At 45.3% G+C, this 23,238-nt stretch overlaps 1 protein-coding gene across 1 annotated transcript; it reads right to left on the bottom strand.

Annotated features, from left to right (window-relative positions):
- Window positions 1-509: 509 nt before the first annotated feature.
- Window positions 510-23,238, bottom strand: LOC119398604 (sodium-dependent multivitamin transporter-like). The gene is made up of 5 exons (XM_049417362.1): window positions 22,888-23,238; window positions 15,645-15,710; window positions 11,717-11,768; window positions 2,562-2,629; window positions 510-632 (listed from the first exon to the last, which is right to left on the bottom strand). Exons 1-5 carry the CDS (start codon window positions 23,236-23,238, stop codon window positions 510-512), a joined length of 660 nt encoding a protein of 219 aa, XP_049273319.1.

Here is a 23,238-nt window from a genome sequence, read left to right as displayed (position 1 = left end):
CAAACGGCACATTGCTGGGGCGATTCCACCGAAAAGACAACTCCATATATTTTCATCGCTGGTAAAATCGAGGCTGTATCTGTGAATACAAAGAGATATTCAATGTGAAAGTTATGTATACCTGCATATGTTTTTGATGTTTGTTTTTTCAACGCTAGTGTTCAAGACACCATCAGATACATTACCTCCTATGCTGCGCTGTTTGAAAGGGTTTACGCAAGGCACCGAGGTTCTTTTCTTTATTTCTGCGATCTGCCTCGAAAAAAAAAATGCGTCACCAGGACACCTTCGCCTACAAGTGACAGCTGTTTAACCTTGAGTGAACTCGCAGCAGGATTGAATTTACAATATCAAGCGAAATTTGGCATAGGGAAATACGCAAGCGCTAGGAATCACTTTCAGAAGAAAACAGAACTTATTTCAGCGAAGTTCATGATATGCACCAGGAACAGGCAGATATAATTTCGAGATTGCCGCCATAGAAGATGTTACTTCACTTTCGTGTTCACTTACTTTGCAATGTACTTGGAGATGTCCAGGTCATTGGGAGGATGAATCACGGAGTTTGGTGACATGGAGTCATATATAACCTTAGCGACGATGGTTGCTGGGGCGCAAAGTATTATCAAGAACTGAACACAGTCAGTCCAAACCACACCTCGTAGTCCGCCCTTCAAATAAAGATGTCATGTAGTGGCAAACAGTATTGATTTATTCCTAGTTACCAGTGTCGTCAATCACTACAAATACAAATTCCTGCTAATGGCGGTACGAAATTTATTCATTCAGAGTTAAGTGTATATGTTTTATGCTGTAAAAAAAGAATGCGAGCGGGGTACGCACCTAAATAACGTACAACAAAAATTACCAATTTAATCGCGCTTTGATCGCATAATTATTACTATAACGCGACATTTTAATACGTAAAGATGGGGCCAAAGAAATGCGTCTATTTGAATTATTGTAAAAAATGCAATGCATCGATCTGCATCAATGGCTGCGAAACAGGAGGAAGAATTCCTGGTGGAAGAAAAAAATTGTCGTAGAAAACTAGGAACTACCGCCACTACAACAGACGCTGAAAATAAATAGTTCTATTTCACTGACACTTGACCTTACGTACGAAAATGTTGTAATTTAAACTAGTGCGAGGTACCTTTCTTTATATCGCGACGAATTGCCAGGTGGTGAAAGAGGTGTACTACAAATATATCAGTTAAACCAGTCCATAATACTAAAGCAAATATCAGGTTTTCTAATTCAATAATAAATTTATTTCAATGAAGATTTTAGCTCACTGACCAAGTAAATGGCAAAACTTGTGAGAGACGTTTCTTTCAGTGACCGCAAATTCATCATCATGTTACGTGACCAGACGGACATTCGTCGAACCCTTGACTATGTTCATCTTAGCAGCATGAGAGAGAATAAAAGGAATAATTACGTTTTCCGCATTAATATCCATAGTAGCCGTAGCTAGTCTGAAGTTTAGCCCAGCTTACGCATGGACACATTCTGTTGAAACAAGTCAGAGTCAGGGCTTTGTAATGACCCTCGGAGGTCTGTCAGCGCAAACCATATTCACTACAGTGCGTCTAGTTATATGGGTATAGAGTAGAATCAACTGCGAAAGACTGCGAAAGCCTGCACTCCTTTTCTGCTTTTGTTATAGAAAGAGAAAATAAATATTTGTACCCCACTGAAGCCTAGCTACATAACCGGGTCTGTGGCGTCGTCATTCGATATATTCGGTCACATAATGGCAACAATGGATTCAAGCGCTGATAAGCGTTCGCAGCATCTTGAAGAAGCGTGCCGAGCGCATATTTCCGATTTTGATCCGAGTCAGAATGGACTAGCCAATGCAACGATGGCACGCTACTCCGGCTAACTCGGTAGGTGGGTTCTAATTGGGCTCTCTCAAGCAGCACTAGCCTCTCAACATTGGGCTAGTGGGCCAGCTGCAGACTAGACCAGCTGAATGACCAGCATATGCGCGTCTGCAGCAAAATAAAATATGGTGGGCGAGTGGGCGTCCCATTGCGAACACTTTCTATCGGTAAATGAAGCTCTTCACAAAGCGCTTGACATCAGCGTCTAATATATCAGAATGTACCGTGTTTCCTTGCACGAGCAGGATTGCAGCTAATGCCAAATACACACTGAGCATAGAACCATACATTAGCAGTGTTTCGCTGTTTTCCTTTTAGCCCAGCGAGGGCCATAGGTATACTCATACTTAGAGAATATTATTATTATTATGTTCCTGCTTAAATTTCACGCATCATTTCAAGATCAGTATTTGTCGTGATTAAGCGCATCGCTTGTGCCTGTTGTAATGGTTCGCGTCTAGGAACCTTTCGGTGTCCACGCTGATTGGGCTCTTACGCTGCAGTATATTTTGATGAAATTACACGCTTGTCTATGAGCCAGAAAAAGCATTCACGCTCAGTTTAGTGCTGAACTCACAATGTGCAATATTCATGCGCTACTGTTCTGCACGTTTATACAGCAGACCAACAAAATTATGTACCTATGACAGAATTCCACAAAGTTCTTACCAGTGCTGTGTACACAGTTCCTGATAATCCGATCGCTACGTTGCACCACAGGAGAGGTGTATGGAACACTGAAAGTTCGTTGTAATGCACATATAAATTCGCAATTCGGAACTCTGTAATGCCCATTCTTAAGTAGTGTAATAAACAAGCAACACGGCACTTACAAGTCACCATCGTGAGGCGAAATAATTTGCATAATTTCATTTAGAATGTTTGTGCCGTAATCACGTTTACAGCACGTATGGATCTGATATGCTGAGCATGAAACATAATTGACATTAACGTGTTTATGCGATGTTCATCGGAAATGTCCATCGTATTTGCAGGCCATTTAACAAGCTTTAAACTAGGTAGGCAAACCTTGTCCCTTTGCAACGAGCAGTCACTTTGCTTTAGAACACTCATAATTTTCTAGTAGAACTCGCTGTCGGGCTAGTTGGTACATGTCTGAAGCGCGCATGTCGCTTCATGTGGATGCACACCATGCTTCACGCAGATTAGGATTCTGGGAAAAAGTAAAAGCAAGGTAGCGCGGGAAATTTTGGAGGCATATCACATAAAGAAACGGGGTATCAATTGTGTTAGCGAGACGTCACTCAGACTGTATGACTCGGAACTACGGTATCTAGAGAGAATGTGACCGATAGCATGATTAGGTAAGCGAGCATGTTGCGCATGTGTTGATGAGAAGTGGGTGTATATTAGCCTGTTTCCTCAAGGAATAAGCAGTTGTAAGTGAGCGCCCGTCCTGTCTTGTGTTTCTTCTTCTGTGTGAATGTGATTTTGGCGCGAAGTTGACTATTTAATTCATAATTTTCTGGCATTTCATCTTTCAAAGCCATACGTTATCTTTCTGTATTGGAAATATCGCAGGCTTTCGGAGCATCCTACGTGTTATTTTGCTATTTTGTGATATTCCCCCTGTTAAGCAGGATGCTTGCCTGAGCTGTAGTCGTGTTTCGAAACCGTGAACCACCGTTCTGGAAAGCTTCCATTCGCCAAGTTTCGATAACTAATCTGTTTTTCGGCACTCTGAAGCTGTTTCTTATATTTATTCTTAGGATCACACTGAATATGCCTACGAGGCTCTCGCTTACGTCGACGATAATAACCACTCCATCAAAAAATGCTGTTACCTTCAAACCCTTATTTGCAGACGAAAAAAAAACGATACTTTGTGCAGCAAAATAGTGACGGAAACACCGTTCGCGAAGCATCGGATAATAACCGAAGAATGCGCCAGACCAGTTCGCCACAGCCTGTATCGAGTGTCAGCTCGGGAACTAGAAGCCATGAAGCCGCAAGTCGGCGAAAGGCTGCACGACGAAATCATCTAGCCGTCCAGGAGTTCGTGGGCGTCTCCAATGGTCTTAGTGAAGAAGGACGGAACCTTGCGGTTCTGCGTCAAGTCTTGTCGTTTAAGCAAGATCACTAAGGACGCGTACGCTCTCTCCAGGATAGACGACACGAAGGACCACCTGTGCAACGCAAGGTACTTCTCGACTATGGACTTGAAGACGGGCTACTGGAAAGTTGAAGTCGATGAAAGGGATCGAAAGAAAACCGCGTTCATCACGCCAGACGTCCTCTTTGAGTTTAAGGTCATGCCTTTTGAGCTTTGCTCGGCAACGGCTACGTTTCAACCCGTTACGGACACGGTGTCGGCAGGCCTAAAGTGGCAAACATGTCTCGTATACTTAGATGATGTCGTCTTCATCGCACACTTTTATGTACACCTCCGACGACTTCAGGCAGTACTTCAAGCAATCCAGTCATTGGGTCTCACCCTCAAGCCTGAGAAGTGCCGCTTCGCGTATAAAGCACTCATATTCCTCGGACATGTCACGAATAAATCCGGTGTTCATCCTGATCCGCAAAAGATGGCTGCTGTCAACACTTTCCCGCAGCCCCCCGACGGGAAGGTAGTGCGCATATTACAGGTGGTTTGTCAAGGATTTTTCCCACGTCACCGAATCACTAACTTATCTCACCAAGTCAGACGTCGATTTTAAGCGGGAAATACATCAGGTCGAAGCTTTCCAAGGACTAAAAGAACGCTTATATTCGCTGGCTATCTTGGCCCACTTCGACAAGGACGCTGAAACCGAAATTCAAATTGACGCAAGCAGTGTAGCTATCGGCGCCGTTCTTGTACACAGAAGGGACTTTCTGGAAAGGAGCAATGCTTATGCCAGCAGGTCGCTATAAAAAGCCGAAGTCAAGTATTGAACGACGGAAAACGAATGCCTTGCCACGTCAAGATTTCGCCCTTGCCTGTACGGCACATCTATCAAAGTGGTGAGCGACCATCACGCCTTGCGTTGGCTAGCCAACCTAAAAGACCCTTCCGGTCGCCACGCATGCTGGAGTCTTAGAGTCCAAGAACTGCACATCACCGTGGTGTACTAACACAGGACGAAAACACACTGATGCCAGCTGCTTGTCCGGCGTTTCTACTGACCCGCCACCGCAACGTGATCATGACGACGACACTTTCCTGGGAACTCCGAGCGTAGAAGACTTCGCAGAGCAGCAGCGGGCTGACCCAGAATTGAGAACCTTGGCAGTGTATTTGGAAGGCAACACGACCGTCGTCCCTAAGGCATTCAGGCGAGGATAGGCGCCATTTTTTTGAAAACGACGTCTTACTAAGAAGAACTTCTCGTCGGCCAGAGCCAACTACCTTGTCGTTGTACCTTCGGCACTGCGACCAGCAGTTCTGCAAGGCCTGCACGACGACCCGACGACTGGCCACCTCGGTTTTTTGTGCACGCTCGCGAGAATACACGAAAAGTACTACCGGCCACGCCTTACCGCCTACGTGGCTCGTTTTATGAGGACATGCCGGGACTGTCAATGAAGCAAGACACCGCCGACAAGGCAAGCAGGATTTCTTCAGCCAATCGATCCCCCTCATTGACCCTTCCAGCAGATCGGGATGATGGATGATGGACTTGGTCGGGCCATTTCCGACGTCAACTTTGCGTAACAAGTGAGTCGTCGTAGCCACAGACTACCTCGCCCACTACGCCGAAACCAGGGCCCTGCCTCGAGGTAGTGCCGCCGAGGTAGCGAAGTGCTTCGTCGACAACTTTCTGCTGCGCCGCGGCGCCCCAACAGTATTTATAAACGACAGAGGCACGGCTTTTACGGAATACCAAACGTAAGCAATTTCGAAATACAGCCAGACAGCTCACGGAAGAACCCCTGCCTACCACCCGCAGACGTATGGCCTCACAGAACGTCCGAATAAAACCCTCGACGACATGTTGGCAATGTACGTCGACGTCGAACACAAGAATTGAGACGCTATCCTTACGTGCGTAACTTTCGTCTACAACCCAGAAGTACAAGAAACCACACAGATGGCCCCTTTCAAGCTTATTTTCGGAAAGAGCCCCACAACGACGCTCGACGCCATGCTACCCAACGTCACCGACGAAGATGACGTCGACGTCACTGTCTACCTTAGCGCGCCGATGAAGCCCGACAGCTCACCCGCCTGCTCATCAAGAATCAGCAGACGACCGAATGCCACCGTTACAATGCTCGACGACGCTTCGTGGAATACCAACCCGGCCAACGTGTGCGGGTCTGGACAACGATACGACGACGTGGACCCAGCGAAAAACTTCTTCGGGAATTTTTGGCCCATACAAGGTGCTTCGACGTCTGGGCGCTCTAGACTAAGAGGTCATCCCGGACGGCAACACGAACTCTCAGCGGCACCGCGCACGACCTGAAGTCGTCCATGTCGTGCGCTTTAAGCCGTTTAATACGCGTTAGAGAACCTTAGGACTCTGCGTTTTCATTTATCATTGTACTTTGTTTGAGTATGCACTTTTCCCCCTTCTATCTTCTGTTACAAGCATCTGGACGACGCTTGTTAAGATGGAGCAATGTCACGCACGCTTCTTTTTCGTATTTTTATATAACCGGTCCGTTAAACGTATAATCACTGCCTTGCGCAAACCGCGCCCGAATGTCTGGGACACTTCCAGATTATTTTAGAAGCTTCTGTGAAGTTTGAGTGCGCAACGCTAACACCAGAGTTTTCAGGCGAAATGTAGAGGCCCGTGTACTTAGATTTAGGTGCACGTTAAAGAACACCAGATGGTCGAAATTTCCGGAGCCCTCCACTACGGCGTCTCTCATAATCATATCGTGGTTTTGGGACGTTAAACCCCAGATATTATTATTAACACCAGAGTTTATTCTGGACTTGACCCGGCCACCAACGATAACCCAGGAATCATCGAAGCCACAAGTATAAAATGCCTACACGTTTTACTCCTGATCAGATTACTCGACGTCCGACGCTGTTCACACCGCTATCAGTGTACAGCTTGAATTGCTTCTACACAGACCTTTAATTTTGCGGGCACAAGTTCACTCTAATAAAGAGTTCCGTATTTCCGAGTCCTGCTGGAGCCTTCTTCACCACCACGACCACGTGACTATCCACGTGTGTTCTACACAGCATGTCGCCACGAAGTCGTTTAATGCGACTCGCTTAGAAACTTATTTCCGCAAGCTAGCTTGAAAATACAGTTTGTCGGCTCCTGATCTTGATCAAAAGTGTTCCTGAAAGCTGAGAAATTGCTACTTCTGATCGGTCGCGTGACACCACAAACAAGAAGAAGCACAGCACTGAAAGGACATACATTATCGTATTACAAGGACAGTCGAATAAAACTGATATTCGTATATCTTTTGAATGAATCGACCCTAATTTGCTAGGTTAGTTGGAGTAACGTGAATTGTATTTTACGAGATACGGGCGCAATAAACGCAGCTCTACTGTACAGTATGTGATTCAGTGAAGCAGTACTTAATGTTCGCCAGTATTTCTTGTTTCGTTGTTTCAAGTGCGTGAGAAAACATTCTGAACAGTGTACCTTGAACTAATAAATATCAAGCGTTCTGCAAAAAAAAAGTCATGAATACAATAGTGGCACTTAAAGGGCCCCTCACCAGGCCCCATAGCAAATTTTAGTTAGACGCTGGAAGTTGTTGTGTGCCGAATGAAGAGCAGTATGCCGCAAGAATTTTTCAAATCGGTTCATTACGTGCTGAGAAAAACAATAATTTGTAGCGGCGCGAAACCATGATGCGAGGAGGCGAGTTTCAAACCCTTGCCACTCGCCCCGTGTAGCCTTAGCAAGCCAAATCCCTTCCCTGCCCTCTTCAGTTGACACATACGCATGAACACGTCATGCGCATGCATGGTCACGTGCGCATGACGTGTCCGAACCAGCCCGAGCACGCGAGCGGCGTTGCACGGCCGCTACCTTTTTTTTTATGTAGCATCCGTGGGCGTTTTGTCCGCGTTCTCTCTGGTGTACTGCCTGTTTCTGCGGGACGGGCATGAAAGTTGAGACATTTGTACGGGCACGAGAGTGTCGGTATCATGAGCCAGTGCCGCATTAACGTTTACTTGGACGCGGTAGAAAAAAGCAGCATAATGAGTGCTCGAACGCGCCAGAACATTACTTTCGTTTCCAGGGCTGGCGTCTGCTCGATGCGCTAACCGCGGGGACACGACGCATAGGAAAGGGAGGCACATTAGCTCCGCATGTCGCTACAATTCACGAAAAAAAAATGAAAAAGACGCACACATTCCCTTTGTGTGTCTCATTATTTCTTTTAAGTTTTATTATTCTATTCAAGCAACAAATTACACAAACTACACATGTCGTGTCAAATAATTATCGCAGTGTCACGTGCTACTGTTGGCGACGTCAGAGCACAGTCGTCTACGTGGAGGAGCGATGTCACAGCACTGCAATCTACGTAGGGACATTTTCTCATGTACGTCATCCCCTCATTCTCTAAAGCGCGCGCCCGCGAGAGGAAGGGCAAGCAGCGTCCAGCTTGAAATTTGGCCGATTTCCGCGGCGCGTAGCGTTGCAAATTTTGGCAGACGTGATCGTGAACACCCAGTGTATGCATTGCGCTCGTTAGCTCAAAATTGTCAAACCTGGTGAGGGGCCCTTTAAAGGGGTCGTGAGCCAATTTTGCAAGTAGTGATCTAGTGACCTCAGTATCGTAGTTTACTGCGTCCCGAATCGATTGCCACAAAAGTTTCTCGAATCTCTCAAGAATGAGCTGAGTTACGGGGATTTGGCGCACGCTCTCAGCGCTTTCTCTCTTTTCTCGGGCCGACGAGCCCTCTGGAAGCTACACAGAGAGGGATGGCACGGGGGGAAAGAAGTTACGTCAGCGCGCGTAATGAAACGCGATCGCTCTCCCGCTGTGATTCGCATGCGCGAGTGCGGCTACCGTGTAAAGTTAGCGGACTGAGGAGTGCGGCTCCGGCAAATGGCGGCACCCCGTTACAAGAAGCGCATCTGATCCAAACGCCGCTCTCGATTTATGTCGGCTATCGGCCAATGAGGATGCTATGTCTTTTGCTACGCGGAGAAGCAGATACGCGACGTGAACCGGCAGACGCCCCGCCCACCGACGACAGTGAGAACCGGCCTCTGTTTGAAAAGAGGGCGCCTGAGGAAAGAGCAACTTCGCGTTCCGCTTGTAGCCTTTACGCTGCGCGCACGACTGCAATATTCGGCAGAGCAGTTCATAGCCGTGTCAGCTTTCCGCAGGATGTGTTTTTTCAACTAGCCCAAGTGGTGCTTCATGACCCCTTTAAGCACAATTACGTATATTAGCTTAAATATCTTACTAGAGGACGAATTACATAATAAATTAATATAAAGCAGTAAACAGTGTCAATCGATCTGCACGCTTTTAGATAAAAACATGTATAATGTGAAAGCAGCACGGCATTCAAGCGCCCCGATATTCGGATATCTGCTTTCTTCATTGGTGTAGCAATAAAACCGACTAGTGGGCTAGTTGGTACTGCATTTCTTATGTTTCAGCGCAAGGAGGCACGAACACGAGCAAGAAGGGACGAGGACACGGCGCTACTAACAACTGACGTTTATTGCTCATGATAACAGAATAAATACCGAGCGCAAGAAAGAGGGGAACACGTGTCAACATCACCTTCACACCAACAAACTGCTTAACGGCCACAGCGCCACCGCTACCGCGACAGGAATGCTATCTCTTTTTGAGTGAGCGAAATAGACGGGCAGCTTACACAATCTTTGCTTTTGTTAATCTCGAAAGCCTCTACAATCTCCCTGGTCATCTGGTCTGAACTTCTCGCGATCACTTTGGTTTCGTTAAAAATGGGCTTACAGCCACAGCGCATGCAGTGTGCTGCCAGATGCCCAGTCGTCGACAGTTTGGTTACATTGTAAGAATGTTCTCTTAGGCGGTCATTCAGGCATCTGCCCGACTGCCCAACGTACTCTTTCCCACATGACAAGGTGACAGAGTAAACAACACCTTCTGCGCATGGCACAAACTGATAGCGATGCTTCTTGCTGCAGTTATAACGCTTCTGCGTCGAATTATTCACACGTGCGCACAAACCAGAAAGTTTTAATGGGGTGGAAAAAAACAACATCCACACCAACTCTTTTGCCAATATTTTTTAGATTGTGGCTCAGGTTATGCATATAAGGCACCACAACGACTTTTTTTCTGGGGGTCTGCGATGTGACCTCACGATTTCCAGTATTGCATTTCTTTAACATGCTGCCAGCCACCGCCGTAAGCAGCTGGATGGGGTAGCCAGCTGAGCAGAGGCGCGAAACTTGGTTGTCAAAACTTTCCTGCGTGCGATGCCCACACGTTTTTAGGAGAGCATTTCTAAGAGACAGATTGATGATGCCCCGTTTGACTAATTTCGAATGCGCAGATGCGTACGGTAGGAGGGGCTTCTTTCCTCGGGGTTCGTAGCACCAACACGTGTGACTGTCTAAAATATGAAGGGTGAGGTCTAAGAATCTAATGCGTCCATTGACTGGCTCTTCACAAGTTATTACTAAAGGTTCCAGGCATTCGCGGAAAACCGAGCAAATGGTCGATGTAGCAAGCGCTACGGATTCACTGTCACACTGTACGAACACCAAATAGTCGTCGACGTATCGAAAAACCTTAGCAACCATCGTTGCCTCCAAGCGAGTCCGAAGAACCCTGTCGTAGTGCGCGAGATAGAGGTCGCTTAAAAAGGAGGCGAGACAGGAACCAATACAAACGCCTTCTCTCTGCAAAAACGTTTGGCCACCGTAATCGGCGAACGTGGAAGACAAATAAAACTTTAAAAGCTCTAAACACTGGCTGGTGGATAGACCTACTTCGTTCTGGAAGCTCACAGTGCCGTGTTTGTCAATAGCGTCTTCCACGCACATAAAAAGTTCCTTATGAGGTAAAGAAACAGATCTTTAATGTCCAGAGAGAAGACAGAGAAGTTTGCATGATTGTTCTCTTTTAAAAAAATCAATCACATTGTCAGAGCTGCTAATCATGAAAGGGTCGTCAACGGTTAAAACCTTGAGTTTTGCCTGTAGAAACCGGGCAACTGTTTCCTGCCAACAGCCCTTCTCTGAAATAATTACACGGAACGGGCAATCCTCTTTATGTGTCTTTGCAGAAAAAAAACATCCGCAAACACAGACCCTTGGTCTTGTCCAGATAGCGAATAACTGTTTCTAGATCAAGACCCCTACACAACCTACGCGCCTCTCTCTTGACTTTTTCAGGGCATACGTCGTTTCGTTTTACAAAGACAGAACTTATCGCGGCTAATGCCCTAGAATTATACGCTCCTTTTTCAAGCACAGTAAAACCGCCTTCTTTATCGGCAGGAACTAAAAACAAGGAGTTGTTCCTGAGGTATGTGCCGTGTCCTCGTCCCTTCTTGCTCGTGTTCGTGTCTCCTTGCGCTGAAACATAAGAAATGGATATATATATATATATATATATATATATATATATATATATATATATATATATATATATATATATATATATATAGTGTGCTCCATATCTATCTTTAACCAGAGTTCATGCCAACGTAATGACGACGCAACCAAATGCATGTTGGTGACTATATATTGCCTGGAGTATACGTCCGCCTATTTTATTGTGTTCTCATTATTTTGCTTAATTAGGCCACTTTAATTAACTAACTTCTGAAGCAATGAAGCTAAGCGAAAGGCTTTAGTGGGAAAGTTGTGGACTATTCTGATTCGCTCCACCGCTTCGATCAATAATATCAGAAATGAATTGTACGGTACCTGTTTGAATTGCCAAGGACGCTGCGAATATAGCGATAGCGCCGACGCTTTGCTGCAAAGAATGTTCAAGCAAACATGCGTCCCACGTATGAGTGAGCGTCCTCTGTTCAATAGCGTCATTAACGTAGCAGTGAGGTCTCCTATGTAGAACTGACCACTGGGCCAGTAGGTAAGCATTGATGTCTTGAAAAACGACGCAACCGAATAAGAAGGTAAACGTGGGATAACAGACCGCTTCGCGAAGCTTGCGTTCATGTGTTTCAGGGGCGTAGCCAAGGGGGGGTCCAAACCCCCCCGAAATTTTTCAATTTTGCATGTGTATATATACACGCACACATACAAACGCACGCACGAACATACATAAAGTATGTTTGAACCCCCCCCCCCCCGAAAAAAATTTCTGGCTACGCCCCTGATGTGTTTCTAGTATTTCTGTATTATTAGATTGCTCCAATTGAAAGGAATGAGCTGTCCCTCTTTCCTTTGTGAGCGTGGTTCGCTACATTACGGCTCGCGGGTCTCCATTGTGAGAATTGCTAGAAAATACCATTCAATGTCCTCTCTTCGATCGCACTGCAGAGGTATTCTATAAATTGCTTGGCAAGTCGACGATTAACTGTCGTGATAGCAAAAACAGGATAAAGATATAATTCTACCATCAACTCCCTCTCATCTTCGCTGCGAATTCTTATGAATTTACGAAACCCATCGTTTTTGGTGTACGTTATCGTCGACAAGTTTCCCAGGCATCAGTCAGGTTCGACAAATTTCCTAGAATGCGCCTGTTCCTCAACGTAAGATATTCGTGTGAATGAACTGAATTCATCTGGTTTCCGCGATGCTCAGTCTGCGACACTCGCGAAAACCAGTGAGAAACGAGTGAGACATTAATAGTGAGGCCTAATATTAAATGCTCTAATTAATAGCTCACAGGGAGCACCCACTCTAATGCCATTAGGCGCTGTGGGTAATATGAATGAATAAATAAAAAGAGACTAAGCAGCCCATCATATTTCCCGCTGATGTGGCTGCGGCTCAGTTTGAAGCACGCGACAAAACATTTATTAGGTTGTAGTGAAGATTACAATAATCGTCACGCATTCGATATGTAAAGCCGCCAGATGCTCGCAAGAAATAAATAAGCTGGCACTTCAAGTTTTGAATTCGTAGAATATGTATTGTGCAAGGTCGTCGACACTTGGACAAGCATGAAGAACAAAGGTTGTGGAGTATAGACAATACGAAATTATTGTACATGCAAACGGCACGTGACCCACAAAAAAGGAAAAATAAACACATGAAAGCTTTGGTGCTATGGCCGTATGTTGCATTCCAACACTATTAACAACCTAGTACACATTTGCATAAATTCTTGTGACTTATGCGCATGCAATTCATTGTAACCGTAGCGGATGCACGTTGACTGTCCTTTCGCGTTCTCCAATTTGAGGAGAGACAAGCCCATATGAAGTGCACGGCTAATCACTCCCTTGACCGGTAACTGTTTTTACTCGTGCACATCTGTCGCGTAATATATCATCATTCACAAATCTTGACAATGTTTTCAGAGTGAGTTATTAGTTCACATTGAATCGCTTCTACCCGCATCCCTTGTGTTCATACATCCAAGGAAAATAACGCCATTCAGCATCATTCCAATATAACGTTCCCCTTGCGCTAACATTATATTACAAAAAAAATGATAGTGACCTTATTTTTAGGCCTGGCGGTCCCATGCCGCAAATTTCCCACAGGGTGGGTACCATAAGGGAAAAAGTTATTCACCGCAGCGGTGGTAGAGCGTCCGCTTCCAATGCGATAGGCATCAGCTCCGATTCCCAGTGCCTACCGGAAACCCACCGGTTTTTCCTGGAGGTAGAGGCGTACACCAACCTGGCATTCGGTTGTTCTTGAGCACTCATCTCGAAAGGTGCCCCATAAGGTTCTGTAAAGGCCCCTGGGTGCATCTTAACACACCACAGCCTTGATGAAATAGTCGTGCATGCACCGCTGCTGTGGGAGGCAGAGAATTGTTGCCGCCGGGTACCTACCAGTGAAATAGGTACAAGTGCACTTCCGACCTGGTGCCCGGCAGAACGAAGTACATAGTCGCTTGGGCGGGCGCCCACCCTCTGGAAAATTCGACGCAAGGTACCGCCAGACCTAAAATTAAGGATACCCTACTTTTTTTTCTGTTTTGAAGCTCGTTTAAAAATAATTGGATGATTACTAATCCATTCAGCTTTATTTAGTTACTCACCACCATATACATATTCATTCTAAAAAGTGAGGGCGTTCAAACACGGACACAAGAAAGAAGTTACTACACCACAAACTCCGACTAACAACTCAAGATACGCATAACGGCGGGAAAGAAAGAAGGCACCAAAACTTATCTGCACATGCGCATGCAATACGCGAACCTATCAATACGGTACGCGTGGGGGTCTACGTGAAAGATAACTGTAAAGGCATTTGACTTCACCTTTATGCAAGTTAATCGATGGTTGGCTCACGCATGCGCTACCACTATTACCGATATGTCATGCCTCAATCATTAGTCGCGTTTCTTGATTCCTATGCCGGTGCAAAACCTTGCATTAATCGAATTTTGGCGGGCACTTCCACTCTTAAGTTAGCGATCTCTTATGTTCCAATAATCTCTGGTTAATGCATCGGCCCGTCTGTCCTACGTAGAAGCGTCCGCAGCTCAATGGGACCTTACACACCACCTTTCTAGTACAATCAGTGAATTTTTTCGTGCGTCTTACAAAACAAATATCGGTCCGCTTCTTGTCTTTTACTGGCTCATTCTTCCTCTGCACAGCGGCGCAAATCTTACCTATAGCTTATTGGCAGCCGTGAAAACAACATTAAAGCCGTATCTACTTCATATATTCTTTAGCCTGTGAGATACGCAATGAATGTACAGTATATATACGGCATGTTTCTTCCTATCGCTTTCTCAAACCATGCTCGGACTTAACATAATGGACTTCTTTAAACGTTCAGCGACAGTGGCCACTGCATCAATATAAGAGATCGCTAACCGGAGGCTCACCTTCTATGGGTGGTGGCTACGGCTAGTTGGTAGCTCATGCCAATTGTAGCGCGAACTCAGGACGTCTTCGTGTACTTTTTGCCCTTGTCCTGAGTTCGCGCTATAACAATTGTCTCACCTCCTAAGCTATCTTTACAATGTCGAGATTGTATGTGCACGCCAAAATTCGATGAATGCGCAGTTTTGTACCGGCATAGGAATGAAGAAACGTGCCTGATGATTGAAGCATGGCATATGGAGAATAGTGGTAGCGCACGCGTGAGCCAAGCGTCTGTTAACTTACATAAAGATGAAATCAAATGCCTTAACAGTTATCTTTCACGTAGAGCCCCACGTGTGCCGGATTGATAGGTTCGCCTATTGCATGGGCATGCGCAGATAAGTTTTCGTGCCTTTTTTTTCTTTTCCGACGTTATGCTTCTCTTCAGTGGTTAGTCAGCGTTTGTGGTGTCGTCACTTCTTTCATATATCCGTGCTTGCACGTCCTGTCTTTTTATAATGAATACTTACCAACTAGCTCAGCTCTCTGTAATTCTAAGCTTCATATAAATATGCACGACCATTTGAGGGCTAAGAGCTGTGGGACAATGCCCTCTGCGACGGACCTCCCGAGGTCCGCCAGACATTTGTTTAACGGGCCCGTGTCGTCGCCGAGATCATGCTGTGGATCCCGGACTGGGGTTCTCTCCCACATGCTTGGGCGCGCACTGACGACGCTAACCTTTGCGAAAGATTCGATATGCGTAATCATTTTTATTTCCATATTGATATAGTTTTTCATTGGAATTTATTTTACGACGTGTTATATTGCTGATGTGGGAACGGGTGTTAGGGACTTTACTGGATTAGGATTTTTGCTGCACTTACCGTCAGAATGATGTAAATGGCACATGCGCTCATTGATATTGTGCTGTTGAATCGCAGACGGATGTACTGCGTGGAAAAAAGTTATCGAAAAATACAGCTTCCTAAAGTCGAAAAAAAGTTGATATCTAGGCTACTAGTTTTGCACTTCACACCGCCAAATATTTTAACACGACTAATAAGGGCAGCAATTTACTGCAGTGCAAAAGTAACCAGCAAAGAGATCTGTACACTAAAGTTATCTTTAGAAACAATACAGACCAACAACAGATCATCATGTTAAGGCAGGTAGCGCAAAGAAACACATATGAAACACATACGAGTGTTCTCGTAAACAGATCATCCAAGGGCAAGGCACTCTACAGATCATAAATGTCTCTTTCTTGGCAAAGATGCAGGTATGATGTTCAATGACAGTGCGAAGGTAACCTGAAACTTTGTTTTGATGTCAGTCCTTCATGCGACACACAACCCAGATATGTGTCGAATACGTATCTAGGCCCTTGCTGTTAATGAACGAGAGAAGGGGAAATTTTTTGTTTGTTAGACACAACCAAGTGAATCGAGGAGATGCCCTTCTTTCGTTCATTCAGCGAGGTTCTCGCCCCGGCAGTCTTAATGTCTCAGGTTAGCTTGCGAGGGTTTATTGGTCAGCTGCCGGCTCATGCAAAGAGCACGTGCCACGGGACGCCCTGTGCCAAAAATGAGTGTTCCACACTCGCCGCCGGGGCTGCGAGTGGCGCTGGCTAACACTTCCAGGCATTACACATACATAAAAACCAATCTAAGTGGACGGGGCAAAGCCTTTCATCATAGCTCAATTGGTAGAGCATAGAACGCGTAATTCGAAAATTGTGGCTGCAGGTCCCACCCAATGGAAAGGGTGATTTTTCGTGCACCTTAATCCGTTTCAACTTACGTCATTATTGCTACACTACAGTTAAAGACAACAATTAATGCCCGCCATACTTTCCCTTGTCTAATTGTCTGTTCCATTAATTTGATTGTTTCTAGCACAGAAACGAGGCCCTCGAAAAAATTTTCCTTCTCTGCTGCATTAGGTGTGTAAAGGAAGCTTACTTGAAGGTACTTAATTTCTGTGAAACACGTTATGTACTGGTAGTAACAGTAAATGCACATAAAACTGCAAACCCAATGCATTTGAATTAGCACACAACGTATATATAAATTATCGTTGGTAGATGTGAGTGGCAGTTCAATTAAGCTTGTTCAGCGAGTGCATGCTCTGCTTGTCGCTGTATTTGTGTCAGAAAAGTAGGGCAAATATTCGTCCTGCCACTCCAGTTTTTATTTGTTTGATGAACTATATATGTCCCGTCTAATAAAAATTAGTTTAACGGTGAAGTAGCACCGCTGCATTGAGTGCAAAAAATGGCTCAGCATTTAATTTTTCTCGCATGCTCTGTAGTAAGTGTATTTGTACATTTTTGTGTCTTTTTCCGATTAAAGCTCAGCTGTAAATGAATGCGTGTGCTTATCATTCCTTTATGTGTGCCTTGCCTCGTTCTTTCTATTGTTCATTTGGATAAAGTCTATGCATAAGCTATAGACTGGCCTACAGAAACTGCCTCTAGGCGAACTGTAGACCACAATCTACAAAAAAGTGTGAACCCCTTAAGTCCGTAGACAATCAATATATTACGTCTTATAAAGTCTATGGACAGTCTATAGATTTTTGTGTTTGAATATTTTATGGGAAACGTGCAGCAGCTACAGGTGGCGCCACAGTACTCTGCACCAATGCGCCGCCATCGCCACGAGTAGTCCCTTGTGGCCACTTCAGTTTCCACTGGCGTGCTACGAATCGTCGTCTCTCCGTCTGCTACGCCCGCGTTGCATGCAGGTACGTGTGCACGAATGCGACATATTTGAGAAAAGGGGTCGGCTTTCAGAAAGTTAGCAGTGCAGGATTCTTTTGGCACCTCAAACGAAGAGAAAGGACACAAATTATACTGAATCAATCGTGTTTTTCATGTGACAGAAAGCGGATGTGCGACAGAGCGTTTTGAAAGGGCGATCCGTGCGGCCGGGCAGCGTAAACGTCTAACCATAGGCCGCCGCCATCGATGTTTGTATACATTCTTTCTCGTCATTTTACCTGCTTTTTGTTTAGCAAACGATGGTGTTTTTGTCTGACACGTGTTAGGCAACCCCTTGCGATGGGCGCAAGTAAGACGTACGATCCCCGAACTGCAGGTCGCAGTCATTATTGCGTGACAGTTCCGCGAAGTTTTCTGTGCTGTAGTTCAGCTCCGTTTGTAGACGTTGCTCGGGCTGCATGTGTCCTTGAGCAACTTTGTCGCGTGCCAGCTTTGCACGTGATATCTGAGCTATAGTGAGCGATAATATACTCTATGGCACGACCGGCCGGGCTCCCGCGTCCCCTTTTTACGCGGATTCAGCGAGATGACGCCACTGCTACATTTCCAAGCAGCTTTGGCTGCGTTGTCGGGCCGTCGCGGGCCCCTCAGAGTTGTAGCTGCGGTTAATTCTAATGCGTGTGTTTGCTTGCTGGTTCTTGCAAACATAAAACAGCCAGCTTGCTCACCGCATGGCTCAGCTGCTTTATTTTGGCCACGTACACATATTTTTTTTTCATATTTACCGCACGCGCTCAGAACATTCGCTACACAGCGATCGCTCATTATGTGCACACGTACGGCCCTATTTCATTACAGTTGTGGTGCAGGCTTATTATATAGTAGTTCATGGTAGAGGACACAGTGCTCAGATCGGAAATAAAAACGGACGCATCTTTATTAATTGCGATGATTAAAAGATGACTATAAGATTACAGCTGGGATATATGCAGGAGGAGGTCCCGAATTCGAAGACTGGAATGGGACATTATTTTCAAACAATACATAAAAACTACGCTACAGCAGTTTATATAGGCCGAGTACAAAGAGCAATAGCTGGTTTTTGACATGAATAATATAATTAAGGAATATAAAATCTCGAAATAATAAAGATAAAGGAAGTGTTGCGCGATAGTGAAGATTATATAAACAGTGCAAATTACATGAACTACAAAGAATAATTTGGAAAGGCATATGAATGACGCATAAAATAACAGTATACATCATGTGGCATACATATACTGAAAAGGACATTTCCATGACAAGGATTGTAAACAACAGTATAAAGTTTCACAAAACAAACAGGCTAAATCAGACTAGAATAAATTATAGGACACAGGGTATAGTCTAATGAATATATGGGCTACACATAAGTATTGGACAAAAGACTTTTCTTGTCGTCAGTGGGGTGCAAAAGGGGCACTTGCACCCCCGGTTCCCCCCTGCAAGCCCCACCAGCGCTTCCCCTCTCCCATCCCGATCCAACACGGGTTTGCACCCCCCACGAAAAATATCCTTCCGACGTGCCTGCTTTTAGGTGTTTCTCGAATTCGTGAATAATAAGTGTTTTGATGTCTACAAGAAACGGGTCCCAGAACGCGCGACAAGTGAGAAATGGGCGCTCTGAAAAGAAATGAGGTGATGAGAAATGGACGGATGCGACCAGGAGTGATAATGCGATAGCAACATTATTAGAATTCGCGAGAAGGGTGCGTGCGGATAATTGGTGTCAAGAACAGCAAACTAGTAAGCATTAGATAGAGCTTCTAACAATGATTTGTTATACAAACCAGAGTGTAAGAGTTGGAATAAGAATACCGGGCAGATATGTAGTGCGCGCAATGGCGGGGAAGTGGTCAGTAATGTCATTTTGTAAAGACTCCAACGTGAGACGGAAAACAAAAGATTAGACAATGCATGATCGATTATACTGCTCGAGCCGCCAAGAACTAGCTGAGCAAGCAGGGGTAGACATCCGTAACTAAACCATGAAAACAAGATAATAACTTAAGAGTTCAGGGATGAGTCCATTATTTATGTATATAACCCATGGTTATCATATTTTTTTTGTTATCTGAAAATAACCTTGCCGTTATTTTTTCGCGAGAAACATAAAAATCTCAACCTGAGGAAGAAAGTGATGGGTAAAGGCAACCAAACATGAAATTTGTGTTATCAATGTCGAGAAAGTTCGATAAAATAAAATTCCAGCCAAACTGATTCGCAGTTTTGATTGTTTAACGTGAAGTCGTGTCTTTGTTTGAGCGGATACGTTGCCCGACAAGATATAGACAGCTGCTCCACTATGGTCCGTGCGAAAAAATGCAAAAGATCACTCGGGTACTTGTCAAGCAATCAAATCGTAGCGAGATTCGGCGAGATTTGCGAGATTCGGTGAAATTTGCGAGATTCCGGCAGCTGCGCTGTGGTGAACTACTGTGCATCATTGATTGATATGTGCCGCGCGGCCGCTCCGCCGCGCCTAGGTAAAGGCGCAGTGGCGCCACGAGAAATCCTAGCGGCGGTCCGTGGCGTTTCGGACCTCCCAGAGAGGCGGCGCGGCCTGCCGGTGGTGCCACTAGAGTATATTCTAGTTCACTATACCTGAGCTGTCACGTAGCGCAATAGAACGGCGTGGCGCGGCGTCCATTGCACGCATAGTACTGCTAAGGTCAACGGCAGTACAACTTACAAGGGGAATAAATTTTTAAGGTCTCGCGGTCCGCCACGAATTTTGCCAGATATGCGGGGCTTTTTCCGTACTGTTCCTGTTTACGATCTGCGCCGCTAGACAAACTGCAGTACGGCGGAAAAACAACAGCAGCGCACGAGGTAGAATTGCTGGTTCTGTCGATGGCTTTCCGCCAACACAATGTAGACTGTTGACTTGACATCACATTGCCGGCTGCCACTCGGTTCGATCAGCACTGTAAAAATATCAGTTGACTTGCGTGGAGCGTAAATCCACAGCGAACTCGCTACAGCACGTAATTCGTAAACACGCCAGGGATCACTTGGTTTACGCGGCGTACACTAATCCAGCGTTCCCGCTGGTTCCTGAAGCACGGTCACCGCGGAAAACAGAAAAACTATGTTCCAGGTGCGTAGTTCTTACAGTTATAGACACAGTTTACGACACAGCAATTCATACGCGACATTGCGAAGCACCGCTAACAACCCGACACGGCTCCACTCATGGGTCGGCTTATGCGCCGAGCCCGATAGTCGCTTTCGTTCACTCCCGCACCGCGGTGCCACCGGCTCAATGCACGTTTCCTATAGACAAAAGTGAACGAAAGTAGATTTATATAAACCTATACACTTTTTTCTGCAGACATTCTACAGGCATTAATCTACAATAATGAATTTTTACTAATCTACAGACCTTATAGACTTAGACCTTAGACTTTTTGTAGACTAGTCTACAACAACGAGTGCTGCCCTATATCCGTAGGCTTTCTTTAGACAAGTCTAAAAACACAGCTATTGAACGTCGACTGATTTTATAGACAGATGTCTGCCAACTTCATATAGACTAAGGGCAGAGAGAAAGCGTGAAAAAAAAATGTTGCAGTGGCTTAGCTTGGCTATGCCAGGATAACGTAGCGTTAGCAAAAGTTCAGCTGATTATTCTTAGCTTTCCGGATTGTATAGGATTAGCTTGAGTATCATGCTTACTGCTGCTCCAATGACACACACACGGAATACGTATTACGTGGCACACGTATATTTATTTTGCCAGGCAACTACTTCGGGATCCGATGAGTTAAGCTTCTCCGCTCTTCTGCGCCGTTGAGCAGCATTTGCGCTCTCCTTCTCCATGGCTATACCACACTGGCAAAACGACAGTCAGAGGCGCTATCAAGCGGCTCCAGCGCAGTGTCAGACAGAGACTGAACAGCGAAGGCTAGTAGCTGCGCGCGCGCCGGCGCCAGTACGTCTGTCACGGCTACGACGTCACTCCTCTGGAAAGCGCAGAACGGCCGCGGCGGAGTGCGCGGGAGCTGCCGGCTTCGTTGCGCCAGCTGTGTGACATCACTGATCCTCGCGCATGCGCAGCACGGCTCTTGAGGAGGCACGCGAAACTGGCGCGGCTAGGCCAGTGTAGCTAACGCTAAATATATATATATATATATATATATATATATATATATATATATATATATATATATATATATATATATATACTTTAAGTGTTACTCTGGGTGAAAAATCAGTTTCGTCACAACTTGCACACGCCACAGAAGCTATGTTTAGGATGATCACAGTGTACTGAAACCAACTCCAAGTGCTTATGAGTATTTTACAAGTAAATACATTATTCCTAGTGCATTTCTATCATTTATTCACTGTTCAGATCCAATGAAGCAGTAAAAAAATTGGAATTTTGGATAGAATATTTCAAAAAAAAAACTCGTGTTGTAAAGGGTTAAGGATATGTGAGCTCAAAGCAACTAATGCTAGCTGCAACGCAGATTATTCATTAAATGACTCACAGCAATGAGAACATCAGGCATGATAACGCTTTATTTTATTTTCACACCTAATTGTTTAAAAAATTAAGCAAAATGGATACGCACTCAGTATTACACCAGATTCGTAATGCACAACAAAACGAATGAATATTGAGTTCGAGAGAGAGAGAGAGAAGTCTTTAATGAAGAACAGAAAATTTTGCAGACGTATATAAAGGCTCTTGCATGCTACTCTGTATGAATTTTACTCGTCTGTATATTTTACTCCATGTAATATTCTTTTATATCATGATAATAAACTTATTGATTGATTGATTGATTGAAAAAAAATATATATGTATTGAGTGGTATCCTATAGACAAGAAGGTGGAGCTTCACTGATTCACGAGCAGGTAGCTTCACATTCAAGTACCTCGTGCAAATGCCAAGAAGCTTAGTCGAACACTGTGGTGACCCGTCGTGTACAGTGTCTCGGGGAAACGCATACAGCGGTACGACGATAACGGTTTTCCTGTTGTGCTCGGACCACATCAGCCGAATAATCGCCATGAAATCATTATTGGCGACATATAATTTCCTCGTACGAAGCACTATTGGCAAAATATAATCTCCAGCGCTTGTTACATGGTTGCTACAAAGATATACATTTGACCTGCGGAGGGGGGGCCGGGCCCCCCGGGACGCCCCTCACCTTAAGCCATGGTTAAGCCCACCATTTGAAAACCAAGCACGGCTGATCCACTAGGTTTTCTAAGCTGGTGAAAAGATCTCAAACGGCTGCATATGCGTCGTGCTCTCACTTGTCACTTGAGCTTATTCTGAAAACAATCACGTCAAAACTAGTGCCTCAGAGAAGCATGCTTTCTGCAACAAAGCAGGTGTTGTACTGACCTCAAAGATCGACGTCACTTCGAGGCGGTAGATTACAGGCACAAACACTTGCGTTGCCAGTGGGAAAAGAAATAGCGGTGCTATGCACGCCCACATGAGGTGCCAACCGTAGGCGTAATAGTGCGCAGGAATAGCGACGAGCCCCGTTGAGGAAAGGATGGAGGCCACTGTTGAAGCGGCCAGGGGAAGCATCATGAGGGTCCTGCTTCCGAGGAACACTTCCAGCACGGCGGAAGTTGGACCGACGTGTCGCCCATGTTGGCGGAAGGAGAAGTAAAGGCCGAGACAAAAATTTCCCACGACCAGAACTCCGAACAGAACGTATTCAATGGCGTTGAGCACCGACGGCAT

This window comes from Rhipicephalus sanguineus, chromosome 7 (genome assembly GCF_013339695.2).
Source record: "Rhipicephalus sanguineus isolate Rsan-2018 chromosome 7, BIME_Rsan_1.4, whole genome shotgun sequence".
Taxonomy (NCBI): Eukaryota; Metazoa; Arthropoda; class Arachnida; order Ixodida; family Ixodidae; genus Rhipicephalus; species Rhipicephalus sanguineus.
The sequence above is the reverse complement of the archived record's forward strand: the minus strand, read 5'-3'. Positions and strand labels throughout refer to the sequence as shown.

Excerpts from the sequence above, each read along its gene's own strand:
- LOC119398604 (XM_049417362.1), bottom strand. The coding sequence starts at position 23,238 with ATGCCGTCGGTGCTCAACGCCATTGAATACGTTCTGTTCGGAGTTCTG. Across the intron at positions 15,711-22,887 it reads AAGTGACGTCGATCTTTGAG|TACATCCGTCTGCGATTCAA; the intron begins GTCAGTACAACA and ends TTTTCCACGCAG. Across the intron at positions 2,630-11,716 it reads GTCCTTGGCAATTCAAACAG|TGTTCCATACACCTCTCCTG; the intron begins GTACCGTACAAT and ends ACGAACTTTCAG.